Source organism: Anastrepha ludens, chromosome 6 (genome assembly GCF_028408465.1).
Source record: "Anastrepha ludens isolate Willacy chromosome 6, idAnaLude1.1, whole genome shotgun sequence".
Taxonomy (NCBI): domain Eukaryota; kingdom Metazoa; phylum Arthropoda; class Insecta; order Diptera; family Tephritidae; genus Anastrepha; species Anastrepha ludens.
Window position 1 is genome coordinate 126,509,814 of NC_071502.1, and position 26,670 is coordinate 126,536,483.

The 26,670-nt window shown below is 40.3% G+C and overlaps 2 protein-coding genes across 3 annotated transcripts in view; one reads left to right on the forward strand and one right to left on the reverse strand.

Moving 5' to 3' along the window:
- Positions 1 to 334: 334 nt before the first annotated feature.
- Positions 335 to 5,694, reverse strand: LOC128866686 (catenin delta-2). The gene is made up of 5 exons (XM_054107592.1): positions 5,235 to 5,694; positions 3,722 to 4,583; positions 2,939 to 3,495; positions 983 to 1,899; positions 335 to 886 (listed from the first exon to the last, which is right to left on the reverse strand). The coding sequence occupies exons 2-5, from the start codon at positions 4,543 to 4,545 to the stop codon at positions 770 to 772; spliced, it is 2,415 nt and encodes an 804-aa protein (XP_053963567.1). The 5' UTR covers positions 4,546 to 4,583; positions 5,235 to 5,694; the 3' UTR covers positions 335 to 769.
- An 891-nt stretch (positions 5,695 to 6,585) lies between these two features.
- Positions 6,586 to 26,670, forward strand: part of LOC128865742 (60S ribosomal protein L39) — a 28,769-nt gene continuing 8,684 nt past the window's right edge. Inside the window, exons 1-3 of one of the 2 annotated variants that reach the window (XM_054106056.1) lie at positions 6,586 to 6,804; positions 7,168 to 7,259; positions 23,357 to 23,887. In XM_054106056.1, coding sequence (XP_053962031.1) covers positions 6,732 to 6,804; positions 7,168 to 7,259; positions 23,357 to 23,818 — 627 coding nt within the window. In that variant the 5' untranslated portion in view covers positions 6,586 to 6,731 and the 3' untranslated portion in view covers positions 23,819 to 23,887. Of the gene's footprint in view, positions 6,805 to 7,167; positions 7,260 to 23,356; positions 23,888 to 26,670 lie in introns of those variants that run through there. The other variant, XM_054106057.1, reaches the window with a different exon arrangement.

Genomic DNA, 26,670 nt, shown 5'->3' on the forward strand with positions numbered 1-26,670 from the left:
CGACAGTCGGTTCTACGAAACCGGAACGGCCCGGATTCATATCCGGCCAAGGAGTGTCAATTCAGCAGCATTCCCCGTACATGTATGGGGAATGTTTATGCTGCTACAACAACAACTAGATTTCACTTATTGAACTAAATTGGGGTGCTTCCGATTCAATTGTCTCAAAAATCGACGTGGGAGCGGAACCTCTTCGTTTTTGCCCTATTTATAATTTCAAACAAATGAAATTTTCTTTCAAAATCTTATACCAAATTATTAATTTTTTACTTCCTGTACGATTAACCTTCATAAATACTAACCCCAAATCAAGCGAAATAAAAAGGCGACGGAGTTACTACGAAGAAATTTTATTATATATGTTCGTATTAAACGCATTTCGAGAATGTAAATTTTATTTATACGTATTGGTAAATATACCTCGTTTTATATACCCCTTTTATCGTGTAAACTAGTTTTTGTATACATTTATAGAATATCGATATTTCAGTGCACAAATGTGTTAAGCGAGATTTTTTTGAAATTTGCCTTAGATATTTCATTTCTCTATAATTTTTTATGATATTTGATATTGATGGTGTCGTTATCGTATAGTCTTCACTGCAAATAAAATCAAACTTTCATTTGCATTAATCGGACAAGAAGTTATATGTATTTAACTTAAAGCAAATGCACCCTGAGGTATCGATATATTATCTGTTGAAACATATTTGTAAGTGCATTTTATTATATTTATGAAATATGAAAAGTATTTAAAAGTTATAATTTTTTAATTGGAATGATTCCGTCCGCCTTCCATGATGGGTATATACATAGCCGCTTGAGGATTTTGATTTCTCCGTTGATAAGTGTCATTGCCTACACCATTGCTCGATGCATCATCGACCTAAAATAAAAAATTAAAAAAAACATTTCGGTACAGATTCCAAAGTTATTAAGAACGAATTTAAATTATTTTTGTACTTGTTTTTAAAGAACTCACCAATTGACAAAGGAGTGGTGACTCATTGCAGCTTGTAAAATCATTTCCTGTATTATTGCGAGCCGTATTATTTGGAGCTCTTTGTATCGTTCGATCTTCATATCTTGTTCGACCTTGTGAAGCCATGGGTCTGTTAAGAGTGTTGTTTACGTTATTGGGTGAATTTGGCGAAATATTATGAGCTGTAAATGACTTTGATACGAAATCTTGCTCTTTCCATCCGTTTTTCTTGTAAACATCGCGTAATTCATGATGTTGCCACATTGTGAACAAAACCTGACTGGCGAACTTTAATACACATGATGTATATTTTTGGCGCTGCTTCGTTATGCTTAACAAGCGATCAACACCACCGGCATCCAGCAACGATCGTGAAAACTCCGGGTTTTTCTTTATTACTTCATTAATTGTGGCTAATACTGCAGTAATTGTGTCATCGGAGGTGTTCTGATCGTGCTGTGGATTGCCAGTTGGAAGCTTTTGGACTAAATCTCTCATGGCGTACTTCCCAATAAGCTCTTTGTTGCGTTGGTCTATAGCAAGATTTCGTAAAGCTGTTGCCACTGCGCAAACAACACGATCAACTTCCATACGGAGCAGTTCTACTAATATGGGTAGCCCTTTTTCCTTGCGAACTGTGGCGCGAATATCAATGCTTGGCTGCCAATAACAGGCTGAAAGGTTCTGAATAGCGCCTGCAGCCGCTTCTAAAGTTTCCGGGTTGGAACAACTTTGCAATAAAGCTAAATAGTACTGCACAACCTCTGGTTGCCACAAAAGTTCATATCGTTTGTGTGATGAACTGTTGGGTACTGAATTCCTCGAAGTGCTGGGAGTATAATTATTTTCTGTTTGATGTTCACTTTGTGCAGCCTCCTTTTTCTTTTTACTTGTCCCAAAACAGCCGAGATTCTCTCCTTAGAAAGATTATTATTTAATTAAAGCCGATATCAAACATATAATATTCAAAGACATATAATACATATATAATATATATCGTTACGCTTATCCTAGAATCTTGAATGTGTAAAAATTAAAATTTTAGGAAATCAAGTTTGAAAGTTTATTGCTCCACGAAAACTAGAAAATTCGGTTTCTGATATAAAAAATATTTGTAATTTTCTTGTACGCATGGTATTCTTGGTTAGAGTATAAGATTTAACATCCAAAGGTTAATTAGTCAACCCATTAACTCAAAATTAGAAAATTTGCACATTCATGCTTCTCGCATAAAAGGGCCGATATGTAATATATGTATATACTGAATATAACTTTATATGTATATAGATGCCTATATACATACGTATATATATGTGTGTTTTTAAGTACCTGATTTATTATATAGTAGTATACTATTTTGAGAATGTGAAAAACTGGTTTTTATATTTTTCTGCATAACAATAAATCTCACATAAAGTAAGGCTCAAAATTCGTCAGAGCAAAAATAATTTCAAAATACTTTGAAAATAGGAAATGTGTATGGAAATACAATTAAAAAAACTGCAAAAATACACTCAGAGGTTTGCTTTTATCTACCAATATTGACCCCAATTTACAACAGCCTTCTTACGAAACTCTGTTTGATTTAAATTACATCATTTTAGAAATTCTCATTTATACGGGTACTGCGAAATCATTATTTCAAATTGAAATTTCGATGTATCTTTACATTTTTCTTGAAAAAATTATCACACAGTAAATTTGAGGAAACTCCAAGTCTTAAAGTAGGGAATATAGAAAATTTAAAGGACTTTGGGGATACAATTTTAATTAATTATCAGAGAAAATTAATTGGTCAGAGAATGTACAGTTCTGATCTTTTAAAAATATCTATTGGCTTTTTCAGAATTGCGAACACCACTTGCCGCTGCTGATAAAAATAAACCCACAAATTCAAAATTATTATTTATATATATATATTTTAAGTATGTAAAACTTTAATGAGAGCATTTTTACCTTTATAGGAATTCGATTGAGGTCGGCTTTGTATTGGCATTGGTTGTTTATCGTAATTCGGATCTTCCACTTCTTGACAGCGATATGATAGATTGCGTAAAATACAAACGCAATTTTCGACGGTTTTATTTCCAATGTTGTTCTTTTCTATAGCCATTTTCACCACATATATAAGACACTCTACTAGGTGTTCCGAGTTTCTCAGACTAGTCCTTGCAAACTCTCCGGCAGAACTGACATTGCGTAAAACTCCTGAGGCATTTCGAAAAACTGTGGAGTAACATGTTTCTCCTGCACAAACCGCATCCCAACCCGAGTGGGGTATAATAATGTTGCTAACAATAGCATTCAAACCTTCATCAATAATCGAGCGTTTGATGTCCTCACAGGAAGACATATTCCATAGAACTCCAGTGACCAATTCCTTTACTTCTGATTCTTGTGTTCTGCACAACAAATTTACAAGCGCAGTTATGCCCCCTGCATTTTTAATTGCGCGTTTATTTTCATCATTTTGTCTTCCGTAGGATAAATTTCGTAGCGCACCACATGCATTCCTTAAAAAAGGTACAGTTATAGATAATCTCAAACGACTTAGCAAAACGTGCTATATTCTAACTTAAATGAATCGATTTGTAACTTCATTTTTATCAATATTTTGATTTGTACTTGTTACGCATGTTGTTTTTACAACTTATATTATGGGTGTGGTTTGCATCTAGCTTTAATGCAAACTTTCTTTAGGAAATAAATGACATGAAACAAATATTGAAAATATCTTACTTGTGAATCTCTGGAACATCGTACGATAGCAGACGTACAAGCGGCGGGATTCCACCCAGAGTCCGAGTTCGCTGCTTGTTTGGATCATCCATATAACATAGGTGCTGTAAATAAGCTGCTGCGTTTGCTTTAATTTCATTATTTGGATTGTTCAAAAAACTTATAACTTCTGAAAGATTTGGGTCACGCCATCTCATAGTTGAACATATGTCACTTCCTGAACCTTCCATGAGCAAATGTTTTGAATCTCTTATGTGTGAAACCGCGTCCATTGGTGTTAGAGTAAGTTGTGCCATTTTATTTTGATAATCAGTATGACCATCGTAAGTCCTTGCTACATCCGAAGGAAGTGCTGATTCTGAACCATTGAGATTGCTGTCGAATAGTAATGGCCTTGGTGAGTAAGAATTAGTGTTGCCAGCTTCAATGGGAAAATCAAAATTAACTTCTGATACATATCCATAAGCAATGGTGGGATTCTCAATATAGTGGGATTCGACGGGGCAAGCATTTAGACCATAGTCTGGCATTTCATCATATTGTGAGGCTTGCATGTATCTAACAGTAGAGACTGACGAGCGTTCTTGTATAACAGGCTCATTCTGTTCCTGCGAAGAGGCAAGTTGTCCTTGTGGTCCAATTAAATTAGGTGCATTGTGATCCGATCCATATGAACATTGCCCCCCTGCTCTTGAAAGTGCCAACTCAGGAGACTTGGTGACGTATATTGAGGAGTTTGGGTACCGCGATTGATATTGTTCATAATCTTGTAGAGCTGTATATTGGCAATTCAATTCAGCTTCATTAAACGTTGGTGGATCCATTTTTTGGTTTTTCCCCACAATATTAGATAGAATTTAATCTACAGACCATAAATAACAAAAAATATTAAAAACTGGAGTAAGATATGAACATCTGATAATGTCTGAGTCTAGTAATATCCTTATAAATATTAATTATAATAAATCTGGCAGGCTTATTCCGTAAAGTAGCTACACGCATTTGTGAGTGCAGGGGCTTTGGAAATATTATATGTTCCTACATGAAGATATTTATATCAATTTACATATATTATCTACAACAAAGCCAACAAATATATATATATTGCGAACTGAAAAAATATTCAAAAAGGTGTTATTGCTTTTTTGGGCAGAAGTATATTTTCAAAAAGAAGATACACAAAAAAATCATTTATGTACAATATATAAAATATGTTTTTTCAGCATATCGATTTTAATCAATTTTTGTTATTATATAGCATTAACAAAGCTTTCGAAAGCAAAACACAGCAGAAAAAATTCAAACATACATACACGTATGTAGGTAAATATGTATAAACAAACAGTTTAAATAGTTTTGCTACCGTATCTAATTTAGTAGAGCTGATAGCTCTGGCAACTAATGCTCATTGATTATATTAACATTTATGTTTATTTCATTTTGTTAATAAACCTTATTTAGTTTTAAAACCAATTAAAGTTCGTTATGAATATCTGTACTCTGTATAGCTTACCAATCACGTCATGTTGAGAGTTTCTTTTGTATTACGGGTGTGGTAAAACACTTAAATGTCCAAGTTTCTTTTTGCGTAAGATTATTGATTTTTCACCAAATAACTGAGTACTTAATTTTGTTAACTCAAACATTAAAGTTACAACTTTTCCGTTAGCAGATTTTAAGAGATGCTTATTTAAAACTTAATGAATGCTTGATTCGGGATAGTTTATTCACACAAAGTCAGTTCACTATTTACAAATTGGAGATTCTACTATACTTCCAGCAGTGTGACTATGCATTTTTTTTACCGATTCTTAGACACTAGCAAATTTTTTGGACAATGTAACCTGAAGCGAATTCAGATCTAGTTAATTTAATTGACCGAAATATCATTTTTAGTAGATTTGACTTTGATTTAATCCACAGAAAACTATATCCAACTTAATAAAAGGTAATTCATGGGAAAATGCTTTGGTTATAGAATATGTAGGGTGCCTCAAATAGCAATTTTTAAAACGATACCAACAGGGTTTGAACCAAAAAATAAAATATAAAGGATATACAAAATGATACGTTATTATATCGTATTTATTGGCGTTTTCTTGAGTATTTCTGTGGACTAATATTTTAGAAATAAAATTTAATTATTTATTATATACATTATTCATTGTTCATTATAATTGTGAATTTAAAAACACAGGAGATTGCTTCCAAGCAATGTTGAATTGAGAAGATTAGATTGCTTCTAAGCAGTGTTGAGTTTAACTGATTAAAAGAAAAATGTTTGTTGTGACCAGATGATGTAAATTTGGGGAATAAACCTCACCAACTGGAAAGAGGGCAGTCTAAAGTTTAACAAAAGTCCTGCACTCTTTTCTAACGACTCTATGTTACAGACTCGTGGGGAGCTGTTTGAAAATGGTGTAAAAAATTCTGCGAAGTTATTTACAACTAAAACCTTAACGGGCGAAAACCATTGAATTATAAATATATGTATGTAAGCAGGATTGTACACACTCACACTGTCTTGCCTCGGTTTCATCGGCAAAAAAACTGCATTTGTAGGTATTCATATAATTCGTGATTTTACAATTTAACTCGCGTTTCTTTATTTTTATTGGTTTGTTTAATTTAAAAAATTCAAATCTGAATATCACAGTATTAATAATATTATGTACAATGCAGTAATAATATTATTTTCTTCCTCTTGGTCATTTATTCGCAGCACTAATGTCATCAGGGCTTAAAATCGCAAAAAATGAAGTATCACTACCTTCGGAAAGCACTACCTTCTGTATCCTGTGTACCGTGAGATAAGCCGACTATGGACATTTTTATATCGTACGACTCGTTCTGTGTTCCAAAATTTCAGCTGAGATTATATAGCCGGAATTAAACATTTTTATAGCACAAGCATAAGTTCGGATTGTAATTGCAAAATATAAATTAATAGTATTGTGAGACCGACGTACATTTAGCCTTGTTCTTCAACTTCGTTTTACGGTTTATAGCAATGGTTTTTTATTTTAAAAGCAATGTTGTATCGCCACCAGCCTTAATTTACATGGGAAAAGATAAGCATGAAAGTAAATATCTGGTTGTGGGTGTTTACATTTAGATGCAGAGTATGAATATTAATATTTGTAATTACTTAATGTTCGTAGGTGTAGCTCTGCCCTACGTAAAGCGCGGTATAAATAACTCACATTGGTGAGAAATCTTAACAAAACCTATAACTATGCTTACATCTTTCATCCCTCGCGTCTTATGAATTATTTTCGTGTCTTAAATTCCGCAGGCGAGCAGTTTCTGTTTTAACATTGTATTTGAAGAAAAAAAGCGCCTATTGAACCGGTCACCCCTAATATTCATATTCACGTCCTCTATAAACATATTGAATATTATAAAAAACTTGTAAGGTTTTAAGTGATTTATCTGATTATTTGCAGATGAGGAACTTATACGATGGGGTTGGCCAGAAGATGTTTGGTTTCATGTTCATAATTACTCTTCTGCGCACGTGTACTTGAGACTCAAAGAGGTATTTATTTTATTTATTTATTTATTCTATACTTTATAAATAAATTAAATAAGATAAATTAAATTTATAAAGCATATGTTGGGGCTGGGCAACTAAGGCCATAATTCCCCAAGGAAAACTGATTTACACTTCATGAAGTAAGTTATATACACTAAGAGTGTCTTTAAGGATTTTCATAGCACTTTCCTGGCTACAGTCTAGGGCTTTTGTTAGATTGATGTTTTGGTCTCCTGATACTGGACACTGTTTGAGTATATGTTCAACGCTGAGGATGGTTGAGCACCATGCGCATTCTAATGGTCTTGACTGTTGAAAGTAATGTTGGGATGAGAACTTTGTTACGCCAACTCTCATGCGAGCCATGATTATGCAATCTGTTCTGGATAAGTTTGGGTTGTATTTGGGTCGGTCGATGCCGGTGTTGTGTTTGTTCAAAAAGGATTCTAATAGCGACCATTTTTGATGTTCATTCTCTTGGACGTATTTTTTGTAATAATTTGAGATAATCGTTCTTAAACATGGAAGTTCTGATATTAACGGCAACTTCCTGGCATTTTTGGCGGCATCATCGGCTAGCTCGTTTCCCTTTATCCCTGAGTGACCTGGTATCCATAACACTGTAATGTTTGCTTGGCCTGGCAGACCATTTGTAAGATATGTGAACTGCTCGCTGTTTTCATTAAGAATAGATACAGCTACGCTGAGGCTGTCGGTGCATATTAGTGCACAATTATGTTTTGTTGCTGCATGGTGTACTGCAAATCGTATGGCTGCCAGCTCCGCGTTGTGAATTCCAGTATTAGGTGGTAATAGTGATTCGTGAACGACATTGTATTCATTCTTAGAGTTTTGTTCGACTACTGCGTATATTGCTGTTTCGTCGAGCAGGGAACCGTCTGTATATATGGTTATATCTGGAGCGTGCCTATTTTTGTATTCTAGAAATGCTTGTTGGTAGATGATTGCGTTGGTGTTGTTTTTTTTTTGTCTACTTAAGGAGATGTCAATCATTAATTTTGAATGTGCTGTGATCTGTTCTATGGGTTTGGCCGGTATTGGTATGTTTGTACTCCGCATTTTCGTTGCTATCAATCTAATGCTACACCAACTTCTGGTTATTTTTGTATTTCTTTGTTTTGATTTTTGTTTATTACGTTCCAGAATTCTGTATGCAGAGTGTGTGCGGGAGATGTTAGGGCCTTTGCCGCCATATTTATAGACCTGGTGTTCAGTAGCCAGTCGAAATCTTTGAAACATGCCTCTACTCTGGTGGCATCTAGCGGTGTTGATATTAGTAGCCCAGACACTGTTCTGAAACAATTGTTCATGGCTGTGTTTATTTTGCTTTTATTTGCCTCGGATGTCCATCCGTATAGGGTCACGCAGTGCTGTACTGCTCCTTCGGCTAAAGATCGACATATTGCGAGTGCCGTATCTATATGTGGGCCTTTTTTCTTTGTGCATATTATCTTCAGCACGTTGTGCACCTTGCTAAGTTTGTTAACTATATTTTTGACGTGGTCATTCCAAAGAGCATTTCTAGTGAAAGTGACACCTAAAATTCTCATATTCCTTGGTAATGTTATCGTGGTGTTTCTAATTGTAATATTATTTGCGTGGCAGCTTCTTTTCCTGCATATGTGCAGGGCTTCTATCTTGTTAGCTGGAATCACTGCTCCTGTCATGTTTGCCCAGTTTTGTATCTTCCTGTCCAGATTATTCAAGTTTTGTTGTACTTCAGCTTCGGCTCCTGAGACTAGTGCAAATATGTTGTCTGCGTATATCCCTATAAAGTTTACACCGGGTGTGTTATTAACCAACTTGGAAAGTGTGTTTGTGTATGCGCTGAAGAGGAATACTGACAGAGGTGAACCTTGTGGGATGCCATTGTTGAGAGTAAAGGGGCGTGAGAAGTACCCGCCGACTTTGACGGTGATCCTTCTATGTGAAAGGAAAGATAGTATAAGCTTTAAAAGCATTTGGGGTACACCCCATATATTTAATTCTTTTATTACGTGTGTTGATATGACCCTGTCAAATGCCTTCTCGATATCTTCAGAAACTATGACATTGTGGTTCTGATTTCCCAAGCAGGTTTTCGTATTTGCTTCAAGTAGGTGACAAAGGGTATGTATTCCGTGTCCGGCTTTGTATGCGTGTTGCGATGCATGAATGTTGTGTCCATAAACTTTCCAGAGCCTTTGCGTTATTATTTTGTCCAACATTTTTGCTAGGACTGTTATTAAGGAAATAGGACGATAACCTTCCGTGGAGTTCTGATTTTTTCCAGCTTTTGGTATTGGTGTGAGTGTTGCATGCTTCCAGTCGTGTGGATATGTTCCTGTTCTGAGGATTTCACTGTAAAGCTCGCATAAGCGGTTTTTGATTATGGTCGATGCGTTTTTGATCATGGAGTAAGTGATTTTATCCTTTCCGGGTGTCTTTCCTTTCACACGCTGGAGAGGGAGATTTAATTCGATCAATGTTACTTCGTTCATTATTCCATTAGTGTTATTGTTGTTGTTGTTGTTGTTGTTGTTTTAACAGCATAGTTAGCCCTGTCAGTGTGGGTATATCATCTGTCGTCTTCGTCTAGCTCATCTAGGGGTAGGCCCAGGAAACATGCTGTTTCGACGGGTTGGGTCCAGAGGGAGAGGGGGGTTAGATGAGTCTGATTAAGGGGGCATGTGAAGAGGTGGTTAGTGTCGTGCGGGGTACCTTCACATGCCGGACATGTGTTTGGTATGTCGGGGTCAATTCTGGATAAGTAGGAGTTTAACCTGCTACAATATCCAGAACGTAATTGTGCCAATGTTACACGAGTCTCACGGGGAAGCTGGAGCTCTTCTTCTGCAATGGGTGGTGGTTGGACTCCGATTACGGCATTCACGGGACGGGAGTTCATGAAGGTGGTAACGGCCTCCCGGTGAATGTCGTTTATTGACTGTCTGAATACTGTCCGGTCCAGTAGGTCTCGGTCAGTTTTGTCCTGGAGTTCGTCAACGTAGTCGAGGAGGTGTCTCCTGACGTGCCTGGGAGGCGGCTCAGGCTCAAGCAGGTGTCTGCAGGGGTGAAACCTGCGGTAACACCCCAGCAGGAACTGCTTGCTGAGCAGTTTGTTGTGCTCCGCGACTGGGAGCATTTGTGCCTCGTTGTGCAGGTGTTGTATGGGTGACATCAGGAGGCACCCGGTCGCTGTCCGAATGGCGGTATTCTGACATGTCTGAAGCTTTATCCACTGCGAATCACTAGTGCCAGGCGACCAGACAGGCGCAGCATAGTTTAGAACCGGCCGGCCAATTGCCTTAAATGTCGAAAGCAACAGTTCTTTGTCCTTGCCCCAAGTGCTGCCGGCCAGCGATTTGAGGACCTTGTTGCGATTTTGGACTTTAGTGGCAATTGCGGTTGTGTGCGCAGAGAAGGAGAGCAAGCTGTCAAAGGTTACACCCAAAATTTTGGGGTTATTCACAGTCGGAATTGGTGTGTCGTCGACTTTTACCTTAAGGGACAGCTTGACCTCCTTTGTCCAGGTGGTGAAAAGGGTCGCCGTGGACTTAGTGGGGGAAAGTTGGAGATTCCTCGCAGTGAAAAAGCGAGAAAGGTCGGTGAGGTAGTTGTTCACTTTGGAACACAGGCCATCGGTGTCATTGCCCGACGCCATTATCGTGCAGTCGTCAGCGTATGAGATCAGGGAAACTCCCGCTGGTGGTTGGGGGAGCTTCGAGATGTAGAAGTTAAAAAGCAAGGGTGAAAGGACACCACCCTGCGGTACGCCTTGCTTAATCTTCCTCTGCTTTGACATTTGATCTCGAAAAATCACTGACGAGTGCCGACCGCTCAGGTAGTTCGCGGACCACCTCTTCAGCCCTGGCGGGAGTGTCGACTGATAAATATCATCTAGTAGCGTGGAATGGCTGACTGTATCGAAAGCCTTCTTTAGGTCCAACGCTACTAGGACAGTCCTCTCGCAGGGGCGGTTTTGGTTAAGCCCGCGATTTATCTGGGCGTTTATGGCGGTGAGTGCCGTGGTGGTGCTGTGCACTCGTCGGAATCCGTGCTGATGTGGGGCTGGGGCCAGGTGGGTCGTGAAGAGTGGGAGTAGGAGGGCTTCAAGTGTCTTCACTACTGGGGAAAGGAGAGTTATCGGCCGATAGGACTCCCCTTGGTTGGCGGGTTTCCCAGGTTTCAATAGTGGGACCACTCTCCCTGCTTTCCACTTGTCAGGGATGATGAGAGTGGCCAGAGACAAATTGAAGACCCTTGTGAGGTATCCTACTCCCAGGGGTCCCAGATGCTTCAGCATCAGCGCGTTAAGTCCGTCAGGGCCAATGGCTTTCGAAGATTTCGACTTGTTGATGGCCCCCTGAACCTCATCACCGGAGAAAGTAAGTGGCGCACTGTCGTTCGTCAGTTTGTGCAGCCTTCTGGTAACACGACGTTTGGTTCTGTCGCCCGGAGGATGCAGTGTAAACAGCCGGCTAAAATAGCTCGCGCATCTCTTCGGGTCCGACGAAGTACAACCGTTGAAGGTGATAGCCACCTTGTCGTTGTGTTTCGTCGGGTTCGACAAGGACCTAACGGTGGACCAGAGCTTACTCACTCCGGAGGTGAGGTTACAGGTCTTCAGGTGCTCAGCCCATTTAGTCCGCTTGTGTTGATTTACCAGTTGCCGGATCTCCAAATTGAGATCCCTTATGCGGGGATCCCCGGGATCGGCCTGGCGTAGGTGGTCACGCTCGTTTGCTAAACTGGCTGCTTCTGCTGGGAAGTGGGGACGGATGTCCTTATAACATCCAGCTGGGATGAAGCGAGCCGCAGCAGCTGTGAGCACCTTGCGGAATGCGCGTTCGCCGACGCGCACATCAGTGGGGATGGGAAGAGCGGCGAAGGTGTCCTCGGTGAATTCCGTGAAGCCGGCCCAATTAGCTTTTATAAAGTTAAAATAGGACCGGTGATTCGCGGAAACGAAATCGGCAGGTCTCTCGATCGAGACGATAATGGGCAGGTGGTCTGATGCAAGCGATAGCATAGGTCGCCACGTTATGCTATTTATCAGACCCGCGCTAGCTATTGTTAGGTCAGGCGAGCTGCTACAATTGCCCACTACCCTGGTGGGGGCGTCGTCGTTCACTGTGCTGAATGTCGAGTCGTCTATCTGCTCTGCCAATTGCTGTCCCCTACGATCATTTGGCAGGCTTGAATGCCAAAGATCGTGGTGCGCATTGAAGTCACCTACAACCAATCGGTTTTCACCTCTGATGAGCGCACCTATATCAGGGTGATATCCTGCCGGGCAGCAGGTGACAGGGGGTATGTATATATTAAAAATTTCGAGCTCGGAATCGCCTGACCGGACAGCTATGCCTTGACATTCTAAGGTGCTGTCCCTGGGGTCGATTCCTTCATCGATGAGACGATACTGCACAGTGTGGTGGACTATAAACGCTAGGCCACCACCGTTGTCTCGCTCGCGATCGTGTCTGTGCACGTTATAGCCATCCCTGGTGATCAGAGATGACCTAGCGTGCAACTTTGTTTCTTGGACCGCAGCTATCTTGATACTGTGCCGGTTCATAAAGTCGACTATCTCGTCGACCTTACTCGTAAGTCCGTTGCAGTTAAACTGGAGAAGCTTGAAGCTTCTCGGTGAGGTCAGTGTAATCCGGGGGGTGAGGGACGCGTGGGGTTGTCCACGTTGGACCTGCTGTGCAATCCACTGTGGTTGTTGCGGCCTGATGGTGGTGGGCGGCCGCTCCTCCGGGGGAGGTAGTGGGTGCAGAGCTCTGCAGCAGGGGGCAACGTAGGCAGTTGTCCACTCACGGGTGGTGCGCAGGCCGGAACATCTCCGAAAATGGCACCAGCCATTGCAGGAATTGCACTGGACTGATACCAGATTCCGAGGTATTACGGTCTGACACACGGAACAGACTGTACGGGGGACCAGGAGCTGCTGGTTTGTCCCCGCACTGGGGTTGGAGCAGGACGGGATAGGAGGGGTTAAAGGGGAGTTGTGTTGCTCCGATAGGCTCCTCACCGTGGAGGTGTGGGTTGTGGTGGCGGTTGGTAGTGCCGGCCTATCAGGGGGTGTAGTAGCCGTGGAGGCATCAGACGCCTGTTGGCGGGAGCAACACGTGGCCACATACCGTGTGGACCACTCCCTGTGCGACTTAAGGCCTGAGCAGGTCTTAAGGTGGCTCCACCCGTTGCACTTATTGCACCTAACCGAGGTGGAGTTCGGGTGGAGCCGTTGGTGGCAGACGCAGCAGTAGAATACCTCTGGCCCAGGGTTGGATTCGACACCAGCCCTGAGGAGAAGTATTTGGAGCAGGTTAGCTGCGGGAGTTTGCTCCTGTGACGTAAGGGGTGGGGTGATATACGATACACTAGACAGGGCTAGTGTACTGGGGCGGCAGCCCTTGGTCGGGAATAAAAACCCGAGTCATTCCGGTAACGTAGAACCGGCTGCCATGGGAATGTGTTATTGTCGCAAATGTTTGTTGTCGCAAACATTGCTGAAGTTTATTTATGCTTTTTCGTGGATTAATTGAGGATTGAAATTATCGTTTGATGCTATTGAACTCCATAAATTTGCGAATTTCTCAGCTATTACCTCTGGGTGTGACAGTATGTCATTATTTTCAAAAATGGGAGGGAAGTCTAGTGTTTTAAATGATTTTATCTTTTTGACCTTGGTCCATATTGTTTTTGTGTCAAGGGTAGGGTTAAGTGAGTTAACAAAACAAGTCCATGTTTCCTTGTTAGCCTGTTTGCATGCTCTTCTAACTTGAGCTGAGATCTTTTTGTAGTTTAGACTAGTTACTGGAGTTTTTTTCGCTTTAAACTTCTGCCATGCTTTGTTTTTTAGAACCACGAGCTTGTTTATTTCGGAGTTGAACCAAATTGGTGTTTCCTTTTGTTTGAGGGGTTGGTTAAGTGGCATAGATTCGTTGGAAGATTTCCGAATTATTTTTTTGATCTGCGCCGCTTCCTTATTCACGTTTCTAGTTTGTTCAAATTGATGGTGTAGGATGTCATTTTTCCGCTTGAACAGATCCCAGTTGGCTTTACGTTCCTGGAATCGCTTTTCAACTTTTTTGAGGTATTTTGGTCCGGTATTAGTTATGAATATAGGAAAGTGGTCTCCCGCGATTGATTGAGCTGGGCAGCTCCAGTTTAGCGTTGATGCGAGTTCAGCGTTTGCCATAGATACGTCGACTGAAGTGAGAGTGGTCCTTGTGTTTAAAAGTGTTGGCGATCCGTCATTCATAATGGTAAGATTTCGTCGATCTGCGAATTGTTCCCACAGTGCACCACTTCTTGAACAGTATTTCGAACCCCATAAGGTGTTTTGGGCGTTTAAGTCACCTCCTATGAGGTGGTGACCTGTGTTTATTTCGGGTATGTCGTCGAGAAGTTGTGTAGTTAAGTTCACATCAGTTTCTTTGTATATATTTGTAATGTGTAAGTCTTTTACCCCGTGTACTGTAATTGTCTGCTGTAAAACATTACTAGTAGAAGTCCTGTGATTGGACGTGTTGACTGTATTTTTTACCAAAATCGCTATACCGGATTTGGCATATGGTGATGTTTTGTTGTGATGATAGGCTTTGTAGTTTGGTAAGTGCAAAAAATTCAGATTTTGTTGTACAATGTGCGTTTCTTGTAAGAGTAGAACGTCTGGCTTATGTTTGTGTACGAGGTATTCGAGTGCAAATTTGTTATTTGAGTATCCTTGTATGTTCCACTGTAATATTGATAAGTTAAAACCAATATCCCTTTGAGTCAAGGTTATGATTATTTTTGTTTTGTTTTTGGTTGAGTGTTTTGTATATATTTAATTTATTGCTGTTGGTTTGAGTCTGGAAGTGTGTGTTTGTATGTTTTAGGTGTGATGATGGTTTTGAGATCTGGAAATCTATTATGAAGTTGAGAGCATGGTGACATTTCAATGTCACTACTCTCTGAAGACGAAAACTCAATTTCATTGTTTTCTGTTTGTGTTTTTTCAATTTCTTTTGTAGTAGTAGATGATGATGGCGTGATGTTTTGAGTTTGTGTATTTGGTTTCGTTGTAATTGGTGTTGTAATAGAAGTAGATGCATTCTTTTGATTTTGTACAGTTTCGCTTGATAGTTCTTCGTTGCTTATTTTGGTTGTATTTGATGTTGTTGGCGTAGTTTGGTTGTTGTTTTTGTTTTGACTTTTTATATTTTTTGTAGTTGTGATATTGTTTTTGCCTATTTGTGCTGTTGTTGGTTTTTGAAACGGTGCTATTTCGTAGGCTGATGGGTTTGTATTGAATAATTTCCATGCTTGTCTTACTGTGCACCTGTTTTCAATTTTTATTTTATTTATTGCTTTGTGTTTGAGAAAGCTTGGACATGCGGGATCGCTGGAGGCGTGTCTGTCATTGTTACAGTTCACACAGAATTTTTTCTGGCAAGTTTCATGTGGTGGTGGTTCTGCGCATTCTTTGCATAGTTCTACGCCTTTGCACCATTTTTTCGTGTGCCCTAGCTTTTGACACATTTGGCATCTCATGGGATTTGGAATGTGTTCCTGCACGCGAACTCTTTCCCAACCTAGCATGAGTGTGTCAGGTCTGCGTATTAGATCGAAAGTTATCACTGCGGCGCCGGTTGGAACTAGTTTGTCCTCGACTTTCTTCATAATCTTCTTCACCTCGACGACTTTTTGTTTAGCCAAACCTTCCACCAATTCTGCTTCCGTTAGGGTGATTATATTCCTCGAATATACTCTTCCTTGAATGGTATTGATTGTTTTGTGCGATGTGATTTTGACGGGGATTACTCCGATGTGGGTGGCTTTCATGAATTTTTCAGCCGCTTTTAGGTTATTTGTTTTGATGAGTAGATCTCCAGACTTAAGTTCTGATACCTGCGTGTATTCAGTGCTTATGTGCTTTAATCCTCTTTCAGTTTGGAACACATTGTATTTGGAGAGTGAACGTATGCCGTCTTCTACAATTGGGCCCGTTGCCGCTGCCACAAGATAACGGGGAATGTGGTCGTCGGATTGTTTATGTTCTGGTAGGTACATAAAGTTCGTCTCAGTTTTTTTAGTCGTTTTCCTGGGGGGTTATCCGGATCGAGGTCTCGGAACCGGTTTCTGTTGGGGTGGTCAACCCCACTCATTTTGAATTTAATTCAGTACAGAATACGTGTGTAATTTTTATTTCGTATGGAAAAAAAGAAACAACGTTTTTTCTCTACCACGAAAATATCACTATAACTTCTAGTTACTAACACACCGTTTATGATACTCGTTCTTAACGCGGCGACTGCCCGAATAAGACTGAACCTCAAAGAGGTATGTTCTTATGTTAAAAAAAATGTATATATATATTAATTGCCCCGTACACCCTTTTTGGGTATTTGGCCGAGCTCCTCCTATTAGTGGTGTGCGTCTTGATGTTGTTCCACAAAAAAAATTTACCACAGTTTAAACTGTACTCTAATAATGATACAATTCTGATCTTAAGACCATAGTACACATCTATATTGTTGTTGTTGTTGTTGTTGTTGTTGTTGAGGTGGTTGAACATTTCTTAGCTGAAATGCTCCTAATTAGTGACCAGCACCGTTTTAATACCACTATCTCGTGAAATGATGATGAAGTTTTTTTTTTTTTTTTTTTTTTTTTTTTTTTTTTTTTTTTTTTTTTTTGTTTGTTTGTTTCCAAGTCAGATCCATTTAGTGAGGTCCAAGAATAGGAGCAAATCCTTTATCTCGATGACTGAGATCTCCTTAATTTGCTGTAGGAAAGGCTTACCGAAGGATCGGAGTCGTGCCCTGGCTAGTCCCGGACATTCACATAAATAGTGGAACAGTCTTTCCTTCGCCCCTTCCGCTTGACAGCTTCTACAGATAGGATTGAAGGGTAGATTGAGTCTAGCTGCATGATCTCCTACTTTCCAATGTCCTGTAAGGGTTGCAGTGATCCATGAAATGTTTGGCCGAGAGCATCCTAACAGGTCATTCGTCCTTTGGATTTTATATGACGGCCATGTGTTTTTTGTTGTGATACATGTAGGTATTTGCTTCCATCTTCTTTCGGCTAAAGCATGATAGTGTGAAGCAATAGATGCTTTTAGTGTGTTCAGTGGGGTGGAAACTGCCACCGCCTCTGTTATGTCTAGTGTTGAGCCCTTTCTTGCTAGCTCATCCGCTATCTCATTGCCTCGTATGTTCCTATGACCGGGAACCCATATCAGGGTAATTTCAAGCCAATGGCTGAGCAGTTTCAGCTCCTCTCTACACTGTAGGACCAGTTTGGATGAAATGTAGTTGGAGTCTAAGGCCTTAATAGCTGCTTGACTGTCTGAGAAGATAGCTACTCTTGCACCAACTACCTTGTAGAGTTCTAGGGATTTGCATGCTTCTCTGATCGCTAAAAGTTCTGCCTGGAACACGGTGGCATAATCAGGAAGACGAATTGATTGAGATAGGTTGAGTGGCTCCGAATGGAAGCCAGCTCCCACACCACAGTTCATCTTAGAACCATCGGTATATATTTCGATATCGTGTCTTCCAATCACCTCTCCTTTGGGAAGCGTACCGTAAAGCCTTTCTTGAAGTTTAGGTCGGGGACTGTGTAGTCTGATCCGTTTTTGAGCAGCGGGGGTCCCTGTAGGAGGATCTTGCTGTGACCGTACGGCCTTGTTGTCCAGCTTCCTATGTCTCTGAGTCTCACCGCGCTGCAAGTAGCTATGGTTTTAATGTGTAAATCTAATGGCAATAGATGTGTTAGTACATTGAGCGCTTCAGTAGGACTGGTGCTAAGCGCTCCTGTAGTTAGGATACACGCTGTTCTTTGTATCTTGTTCAGCTTAGTTTGTATTGTATTTCCTTTCTGTTGCAGGCCACCAAACTAGTGCCGCATATGTGAGTATTGGCCTTACAATGGCTGTGTAGGACCAGTTGGATAATTTTGGTTGGAGACCCCATTTTTTTCCCAACATTCTCTTACATGTGTAAAGTGCTATGTTCGCTTTCTTTACCCTGTACTCTACGTTGGACTTCCAGCTGAGTTTGGGGTCCAGGATAACCCCTAGGTATTTGGCCTGTTTGGTTAGTGTGAGGCTGACGCCGTTTAGTTTTGGGAGATTAAAGTTTGGCACCTTGGTTTTCTTGGTGAATAGCATCAGTTCAGTTTTTCTCGGGTTTACGCTTAAACCACAGTCCGTGGCCCAATTGCTGAGTAATACCAGAGCTCCTTCCATAATCTCACTGATTGTGGTTGGAAACATTCCTGAAACCATAAGCACTATGTCGTCCGCGTACGCCACCACTTTAATTCCCTTTCGGTTAAATTTGGTGAGGATGTTGTTGGCGACTAGTAACCACAGTAGAGGGGATAAGACTCCTCCCTGAGGGGTTCCCCTGTTGACAGAGCGTTTTATCGTGCTACTGCCTACCTCACCGATGATTATTCTAGTTTTGAGCATGTTCTCTATCCATTCGTTGAGACCTGTGTCTATGCCTAACATGTTAAGAGCCTCAATTATGGATCTTGTGGTGACATTGTTGAAGGCCCCCTCTATGTCGAGAAAAGCGACTAGTGAGTATTGTTTGTATTCCATGCTCCTCTCAATCGCACTTACAACCTCGTGAAGAGCTGTCTCTGTGGATTTTCCTTTGAGATAGGCATGTTGAGATGGTGAAATCGTTGAGTCTGTAATCTTTTCCCTGAGATATACATCCAACAGTCGCTCGAGAGTTTTGAGGATGAAGGAGGATAGGCTGATGGGTCTGAAATCTTTTGCTGTATCATGACCGCGTCTACCAGCTTTAGGGATAAATATCACTTTTACCCTCCTCCAGCTCTTTGGTATGTGCCCTAGCATAAGGCTTTTCCTGAAAAAGACCTCCAGCCAAGGAATCGTCGTTTCTCGAGTGTTCCACAGCATGGCTGGGAATATCCCATCTGGACCGGCTGCCTTATATGGTTCAAAGTTTTTTATCGCCCATTGTATTCTATCTTGGGATACGATGTGGTTGATTATAATGGGTAATAGTTTGGATGTTTGAACACTGTCAGTATTGTTCTCAATATATTCTGTGTTGCCTGGGAAGTGTGTATTTACCAGATGTTCTAGTGTGTCGGCTGATGATTTTGTCCACTCTCCGTTGTCTTTCTTCAAGAAGGAAGGGCAGGAGTGTTCCTTGGATAGAAGCTTGCCTAGTCTGGCCGTATCTTTGGTCGATTCTATGGAACTACAAAAATCTCTCCAAGCCTCTGTCCGAGCCTCTTTGATTGCTTTCTTGTATTCCCTAAGGCAGTCTTTGTAGGGTTTGAAGTATTTGTGTTTGTAGCAGATATTGAAGATTTCTCTTGTCATTTTCCTGAGTTTACTTAGATCTTCATTCCACCAGGTAGGATAGGTTGTTTTGCCATATGTGGTGGGACATGAGGCTTCAAGTCCTTTCGTCAGGGAAGTTTCGAAAGCTCTTACTTTCTCATCTAGGTCTTCCCTTGACGTTATGGTTCTATTTAAGTTTTGAAGTTTAGACTGGGTCACTCTACGGAATGTATGCCAGTTTGTTCTTCTGGGATTTCTATATGGGAGGGGTTTCTCAAGCTTAAGATTAATATCGAAGAGGATCCAGCTGTGGTCTGAAAAGGATCTCTTGTCGGATACCCTCCAATTTGTGACTATTTGGGAATTATTATTTGTGCATAGGATAATGTCTAAGACCTCTTCCCTGCCTGGAAAATTTGCCGAGCTCGGAAAAGTGAAGGTTGGGGTGGTCCCTACATTACATATGTCTAGGTTGGTGTTTAATAGGAATTCGAAAAGTGACTCACCTCTTTCATTCGTCTCTGAACTGCCCCAAAGCTCGTTTCTTGCGTTTGTGTCGCAGCCCATCAATAGTTTGTCCGTGCTGTTCAATGTTGACAGGAAACGAGCCACTTCGTCTGGCGGCGCCGGTTTCTCATGTGGCATATACACCGATGCCAGGTATATCGCCGATTTCTGTAGCTCCACTTTCACCACCGTAAAATCGGGAGTGCTAAAATTAGAACACAGAAAAGCTTTTAAGTGTTTTTTAGTGATTATGCATGACCGTGGCTTACCGTCTGCTTTGTTGTAGAATATGTTGATGCTCTTGTTGTCTTGGAATCCCTTAATCTCGTTGTCTCTGACCCAGGGCTCCTGTATGAAACCGATGTCGATGTCCCCTTCCCTGAGGAAGACATCCAAGTTCTCTGTAGCACATTTCGAGTGCTGCAGATTCACCTGTATGGCTCTAGGCATCGGATTTATTTTGTCTTCAGCTAGGTCGAGCTTTTCTAGTCTTTCTAGCTGTATATTGTTGTCTGCCTCATCTGGGTCTTCCTCATTTTCATTGCTGTCTGCTTTGAAAATTTTTAGTTTGGCCTTTCTTAGACCAAACCGCATTTTGTTGTCGTGTTGTTTTAGTATTGGCAGGCACTCATCGTTAATCTGCAGAACGAATGACATGCTGCTCTTTTGCGGTTTTTCTGCCTTCACGATTGCCCAGTCGTCCATCGGCACCGCAGGGTTGTGTGACTTCAGGTACTTCAGCACTTCTGCACCGCTCAAGTCCATCACCGGCAGCCAAATGCAAGCGCGAGGAGGGCAGGGGATGTCCTTGGCCGGAATAAGCTTAAGTTTTAAGCCTTCCAGTGTGCTGCTGATCTCAGCAACACACCTTTCTAGGACAACCCTTGACCAGTCGTCGTCGCACTTGATAACCCTACAGCCGCGAAGTACTCCTGCAGAATCGAAGGAAGGGAGATTTCCGCCCTGTGCTCCAACCACATGCTTGTCTAACACGAGCTTGGACAGTTTGGCCTCCACTTGCCCCCCCTACTGCAGGACCACTTTGCCGCTGTTTGTGGTCTCGTCGATCAGTGCATATAGGAGGTTATCCTTAACCACCTCACTGAACGGTCGTTGCTTTGTTTCTTCGATGCTGCTGGACACCTTAGGTCTCTTCGGTGCCTGGTCGATCACGTCCTGTGACCTGTTCCTTTTCATCGCATCGCCTTTTTTCTTGTTGTCCTCCTTGGGTTTGTTGGATAAGAAGTCTTCGTACTCCTTAACCACCTGCTGGTATTTCAGTTTGTCGGCCGCGTCGCGCTCGTCAGTCGCTCCAGCGAGTTCATTTTTGGCAATCTTGCTTAGAATGAACCTCGCCTTCGTGTAGCGAGACTTCATGAGGGCACCCTCGGATTTGTGTTTTCTAGCGGCCTGACTCTCTCTCTGAGTGCCGTCCGTCGCGTTTTTCGAGGTTTGTGGTAGAACTTTTTGTTGTTGTTGTTGCTTGTTTAGTAAGGGTGTGCTATGGCTGGTACTTCCCTTACTCTTTGCTGACTCAGCCGTATCTTGACTAGAGGCCAGCAGGGTATCCTCCTCGGAGGATGGTATTGTGTCGCAGCGCGGCACAAATTTTTTGTTTTGTTCGTTTTTTTGTGTGTTCATATCATCTGTTTCTTACGGTTGCTTCGCCTGACTACGTCAAGCTCCACAACCCACGAGTATTTAGGGGAAGTAATGGGGTCCCCCGCGGTAAGGCCACAGTTACTCTCGAAGGCGGCCAGGTATTCGAGAGGGAAACTCCGTTCGCGATGCACATGTTTTAATTCCCTGCACCATTCAGTCCTCGGCACGATTCCAAGCACACCTTGACTTGGGAATGTGTTGGTACGGTACTCTTCGTATAGGTGGTTGGACGAGCATCGCACACGCAGTATCGTGTAAGGGTGTTCGACCAATCCCCATACAGAGCTTCCCTCTTAGTTCATGGTAGGTTAAATTCCTAAAAGGAGTTTAGCCTTCATTTAAGCCCCATCTCCGCGACAAGGAGACCAACCACGATGAGGTTGTTAATTATGTTAAAAAAAATGTATATATATGTATATATAATTGGCCCGTACACCCTTTTTGGGTGTTTGGCCGAGCTCCTCCTATTAGTGGTGTGCGTCTTGATGTTGTTCCACAAAAAAAATTTACCACAGTTTAAACTGTAATCTAATAATGATACAATTCTGATCTTAAGACCATAGTACACATCTATATTGTAATATTAAAAAAAATAAAAGAAGGGCTTGAATCCATATAATCATAATTCCTCTATCTTTTGACGTGGGGTACGATTTAGTTAATTTCCCAATGACTTGTGTCCTGCGTCTTGACATTGTTTAGCAAATGGAGGGATGGTAGTAATGCACCAATACATTCGGCTACGGCGGCCACTATGTACATATGTATATATGCAACGGTCTTTGTACGAAAGGTTTTTTGGTCTAAATAGCATCCTATTTTCTGTGCCATTTTCAAACGGCGCTCAGGGATCTGTAAAGGTCTAAGGTTAAGGAGGTACTTTTCTTAAATGTTTGACTATCTCTTCACTATGTGGGATTTTAAATACCGCGCTACATTGCCCTCCTCCCTTCATTCCAAAATCAGCCGGTAAAAAAGGTAATTCACATCACAAAACAACTTACTTAAATTTATTGAAAAATAATTTATTGCAAAATGCTAAAAAGTTGGGTATTTCGATTCTAACGTTATCTTCTCCAAACCCAAATCAAATATTTCAATGATGAGTTATCTTTAATGCTGAAAACAGTGAACGATGTAAACGCAGTCCCCTGTCAGCTGTTACGATCAAACTAATGAGAACCCCATGTAAATGAAAAATTCCTTCCTTCCGTATCGTAGTATCGTAGATTTTATCTTAACTGTCCCCATGTGGTTGAAACGCCAACGCAATCGTCCGATCACAATGTAATTGAAATTGAAATTTAAGAAAACGTCGCGTAAACAACTAACAGTAGTGGGGGGAAAAGTCGAAAATCGTGTAAGTTCAATGCAGTTTCGTCTAAAATAAAATTTTCATAAAATTTGAATAAATTTTTAAGTTTACTTAAACACACGAAATAAGCTATGAAGTCGTTTTACACAGTATTTGGTTTTTGTTGTAAATATTCTTCTTAATTTTACTTCTTAAATTTACTTGAATTTATTTGTTGAATGTTTAAGTTTTTTTGAAAATACAACTTATGTAATAAACGTAATAGATTGTTTATACTAATTTCTTTTAAAGGGTCAAGCTATAGATGATATTCCACAGGCTCTCGTTAATGACGCTGCACAGTTGGTGAAATATAACAGCATTCAAGGAAATAAAATCAACAATATAGATGTCGTTTACACATTATGGTCGAACCTTAAGAAAACACCAGATATGGATGTTGGCCAAATAGGTTATTTTTGCGAAAAAAGTGTAAAAAAAATCCGCGTTGAGAAACGAGTAAATGAAATTGTGAATCGGCTAAATAAAACGAAAACCGAAGATTATCCAGATTTACGTCGCCAAAGGGAAGGGCGTGATGCCGAAGAGAGAAGGGAAAAGAAACACATTTTAAGAGCTCAGCAGGAAAGGGAAGAAGAAGACATTAAGCGCCGAAGGGCAGAAGCGGAAAATCGTAGTTACGATAAATTATTTAAGCCCGAAAGCATGTCTAGCAATTATGATGATGGAAATGATTCGGATGATTTTATGTAACAATAAAATATAATATATAAATCTTTATTCACTAATGTGCTTCAGTAGTAAATTTATTACTTTCTTCTACCAAGTATCTTCTTAATTGGCGCGATAACCGTTTACTCGAGTTTGGCCGAGTTTAACAAAGCGCGCTAGTTGGTGTTGGACGACATTACCCAGCCAACATAGCCGCTGGATCTTTATTCGTTCACATATGGCAGATTACCTGCAAAATTGACAATCAGCTGTCAATACTGTTGTTAAAGGGTTTTTTCATGGAAATTATTATGGTGTAATATTTTGGTGATTTTAGTTTGTTTAATTACACCGCGTTACACACATTCTGTCCTATGAACCAAATATACTTTTTCGGAAAGGGGATAAAAAATAAAAATGCACGTGTATCGGCGATTTTCATGTACACGTCACAATTTTTTTTTTTTGTATTTTATAACTTTAATCGAGCAATTCTTGTATGCATGTCTGTATAGCCACACGATCTCAGGGTTAGCTTAACGGATTTGAATGAAATTGGGCACACAGATAGTGTATCACATTTCTAGACTTTTCACCTAGGTGTTGCCACTGACAATGTTTCACAGGGTTGCCACCTGTTCGAAATTAAAAAAAAAATTGCATGAGATATGCCGATGTGGGTATCAAAAGAAAGGTATTTCACTCCGCATTACAATAGAGATTTAAAACCCCGAATTTTTTTATGAATTTTATTATATTAAAATTAAAAATTGCTACATTAAAAATTTTAATGCTTTTAAAGAAACTTAGACCTTTTATTTTTGCGTTTGTAAGCATTTGGGTCAGTTATTTTAAAATCAGCCGCCACTATATTCCACTGCTTAAAGCGTGATGCAAAGAGTTCGGCTGCTCTCTTTGACAAATTTCCTTCTCGTACTAGGTCATTGAAGCCGGCTTGCGTTACTAAATGCGGCACTGCAGTCCCAAGTTCACTGGGTGTTGGTACAAATTCCGATACTCCTGGTTCCCCGCATCTCGCATTCGATGCAAGAAATGTTGATAGAATTGTCGGTGCTACTGTTAGTTCTCCATCCCTTAATTCGGGAACATCATCAAAAATCTCCATTGAAGCCGCTATACGTTCTTCTGGTGAGTACAGAACCACTGGAATAACCGATTCTACATTAGCGTAGTGAATTTTGTTGCGGCGAAAGTATTGGTACCCTTTAGTTTGAGCAAAAGTTACGCAAAAGTAGCACAGTTCACTGCAGTGCTCCGTACGTGGTAGCCAAATTGTTGGTACAATGTACTTTATTGTTGACCTTCCATCAGTAAACTTGCATAAATTTCTATAGCAATAGTCGCACACGATTTCCGGAGTATACCACAAGTAAGGAACATAAGCAGTCTTGAATATTTTCTGAAACGAGTTAACCACTCTTTTCGTAATATTTTTAAAATTTTTACTTGGTGCGAATAAGCCACAAACGTTCGAGTGGGACACTGCATTTTTCGTAAGATGAAATATACAGAAAGACGTTTTCAACAATTGTCAAAGTATACGTCTCCTAGTAGCGCAAATGTCAGATGATCGGAACTGTAACAAACACACAAACGGCAGAGAGTGTGTTGTATGAAACAATAAATTAAAGGTTAATAGTTGTTTAAAAATTTGGAGTCCCTTCAAGTTAATGCCGAAAATTTAGAAAAAAATTTTTTTTTTTAGAAAAAAAAATTCAAGAAAATTTGAGAATTGATGAAATTTTGTTTTCTTAATTTTACATAATAAAAACATTTCCACGAGTCTGCCTGCAGAAATTCAGCGCGATTGGATCACGGAAAAAGGGTTAAAAATTTATCCAAAGTTTTTCACACAGGCGGACTACGAGCTCTATATTTTATACATAAAAAAAAAATTCTGACGTGTACATGAAAATCGCCGATACACGTGTATTTTTTTTTTCTTCCCTTTCCGAAAAAGTATATTTGGTTCATAGGACAGAAAAAAAGTTCGTTTTCGTAACGCAGTGTTATTATTAATGATATGAAGAAAATACAAGGAGAAGGAATAGCTAATTTAATTGCGCATTTGGCTGTTAATAATAAACAGTTGGAGAAAATCCGTAAACGACGTTTACAGAGGTTTCAAAAAATTATGGAAGCAAAACGCTTTCACAATCCGATATTACATTTTATAATAAGTAATAAGAGGACACACGGTTTTTTTTGTTATATGAATGCGTAGTTAATAATACCTAACAAACATTTTATTAGAATTATTCAACAAACCTGCTTTCTTTGCCTGCATCCCGTTTATTTAGTTTTTACTTTGACGCGTAAAATTAATGATATATTTACTATATTACACAGAAATACAGGGTTGTATGTCAAAAACTATGGTTATTATTTGGCATACGCTTCGTTGTTGTTGTAGCAGTAACTTTGTTTGTAGCGTAATCACCGGTCGTCTTCGTCTAGCTTAGGGACGGGCAGCAGAGTGGCACGCTCGCAGCAGAGCGTGCTAGCAAAGAGAGTGAAGCTTTGCCAATACCAAAGTTACCAGATACGGGGGACTTCATTCCATGTTAGCGGATTTTGAAGTGTTGGAATTTGCTAGATCGTTCATATTAAATAATAAAATGCTTTTGATTTTGTTTTATCGGAAACGCTTCTTTGAGTATTGACATCATCTTTGCAAATTTCTATTTTATTTACTTTTATAATTTTTGTAATCAAGAAGCACAGGCGATTTTTTAATCAAGAAGTTTGAACATTCGCATGTCAAATCGGTGTATATGTTTCTGAATGAAAAAATTGTCTTCGCTTACATATAAGTATGTATGTACAGTCGAGCCTCAATAAGTCGAACTTCGATATCTCGAATCAAATTGCTT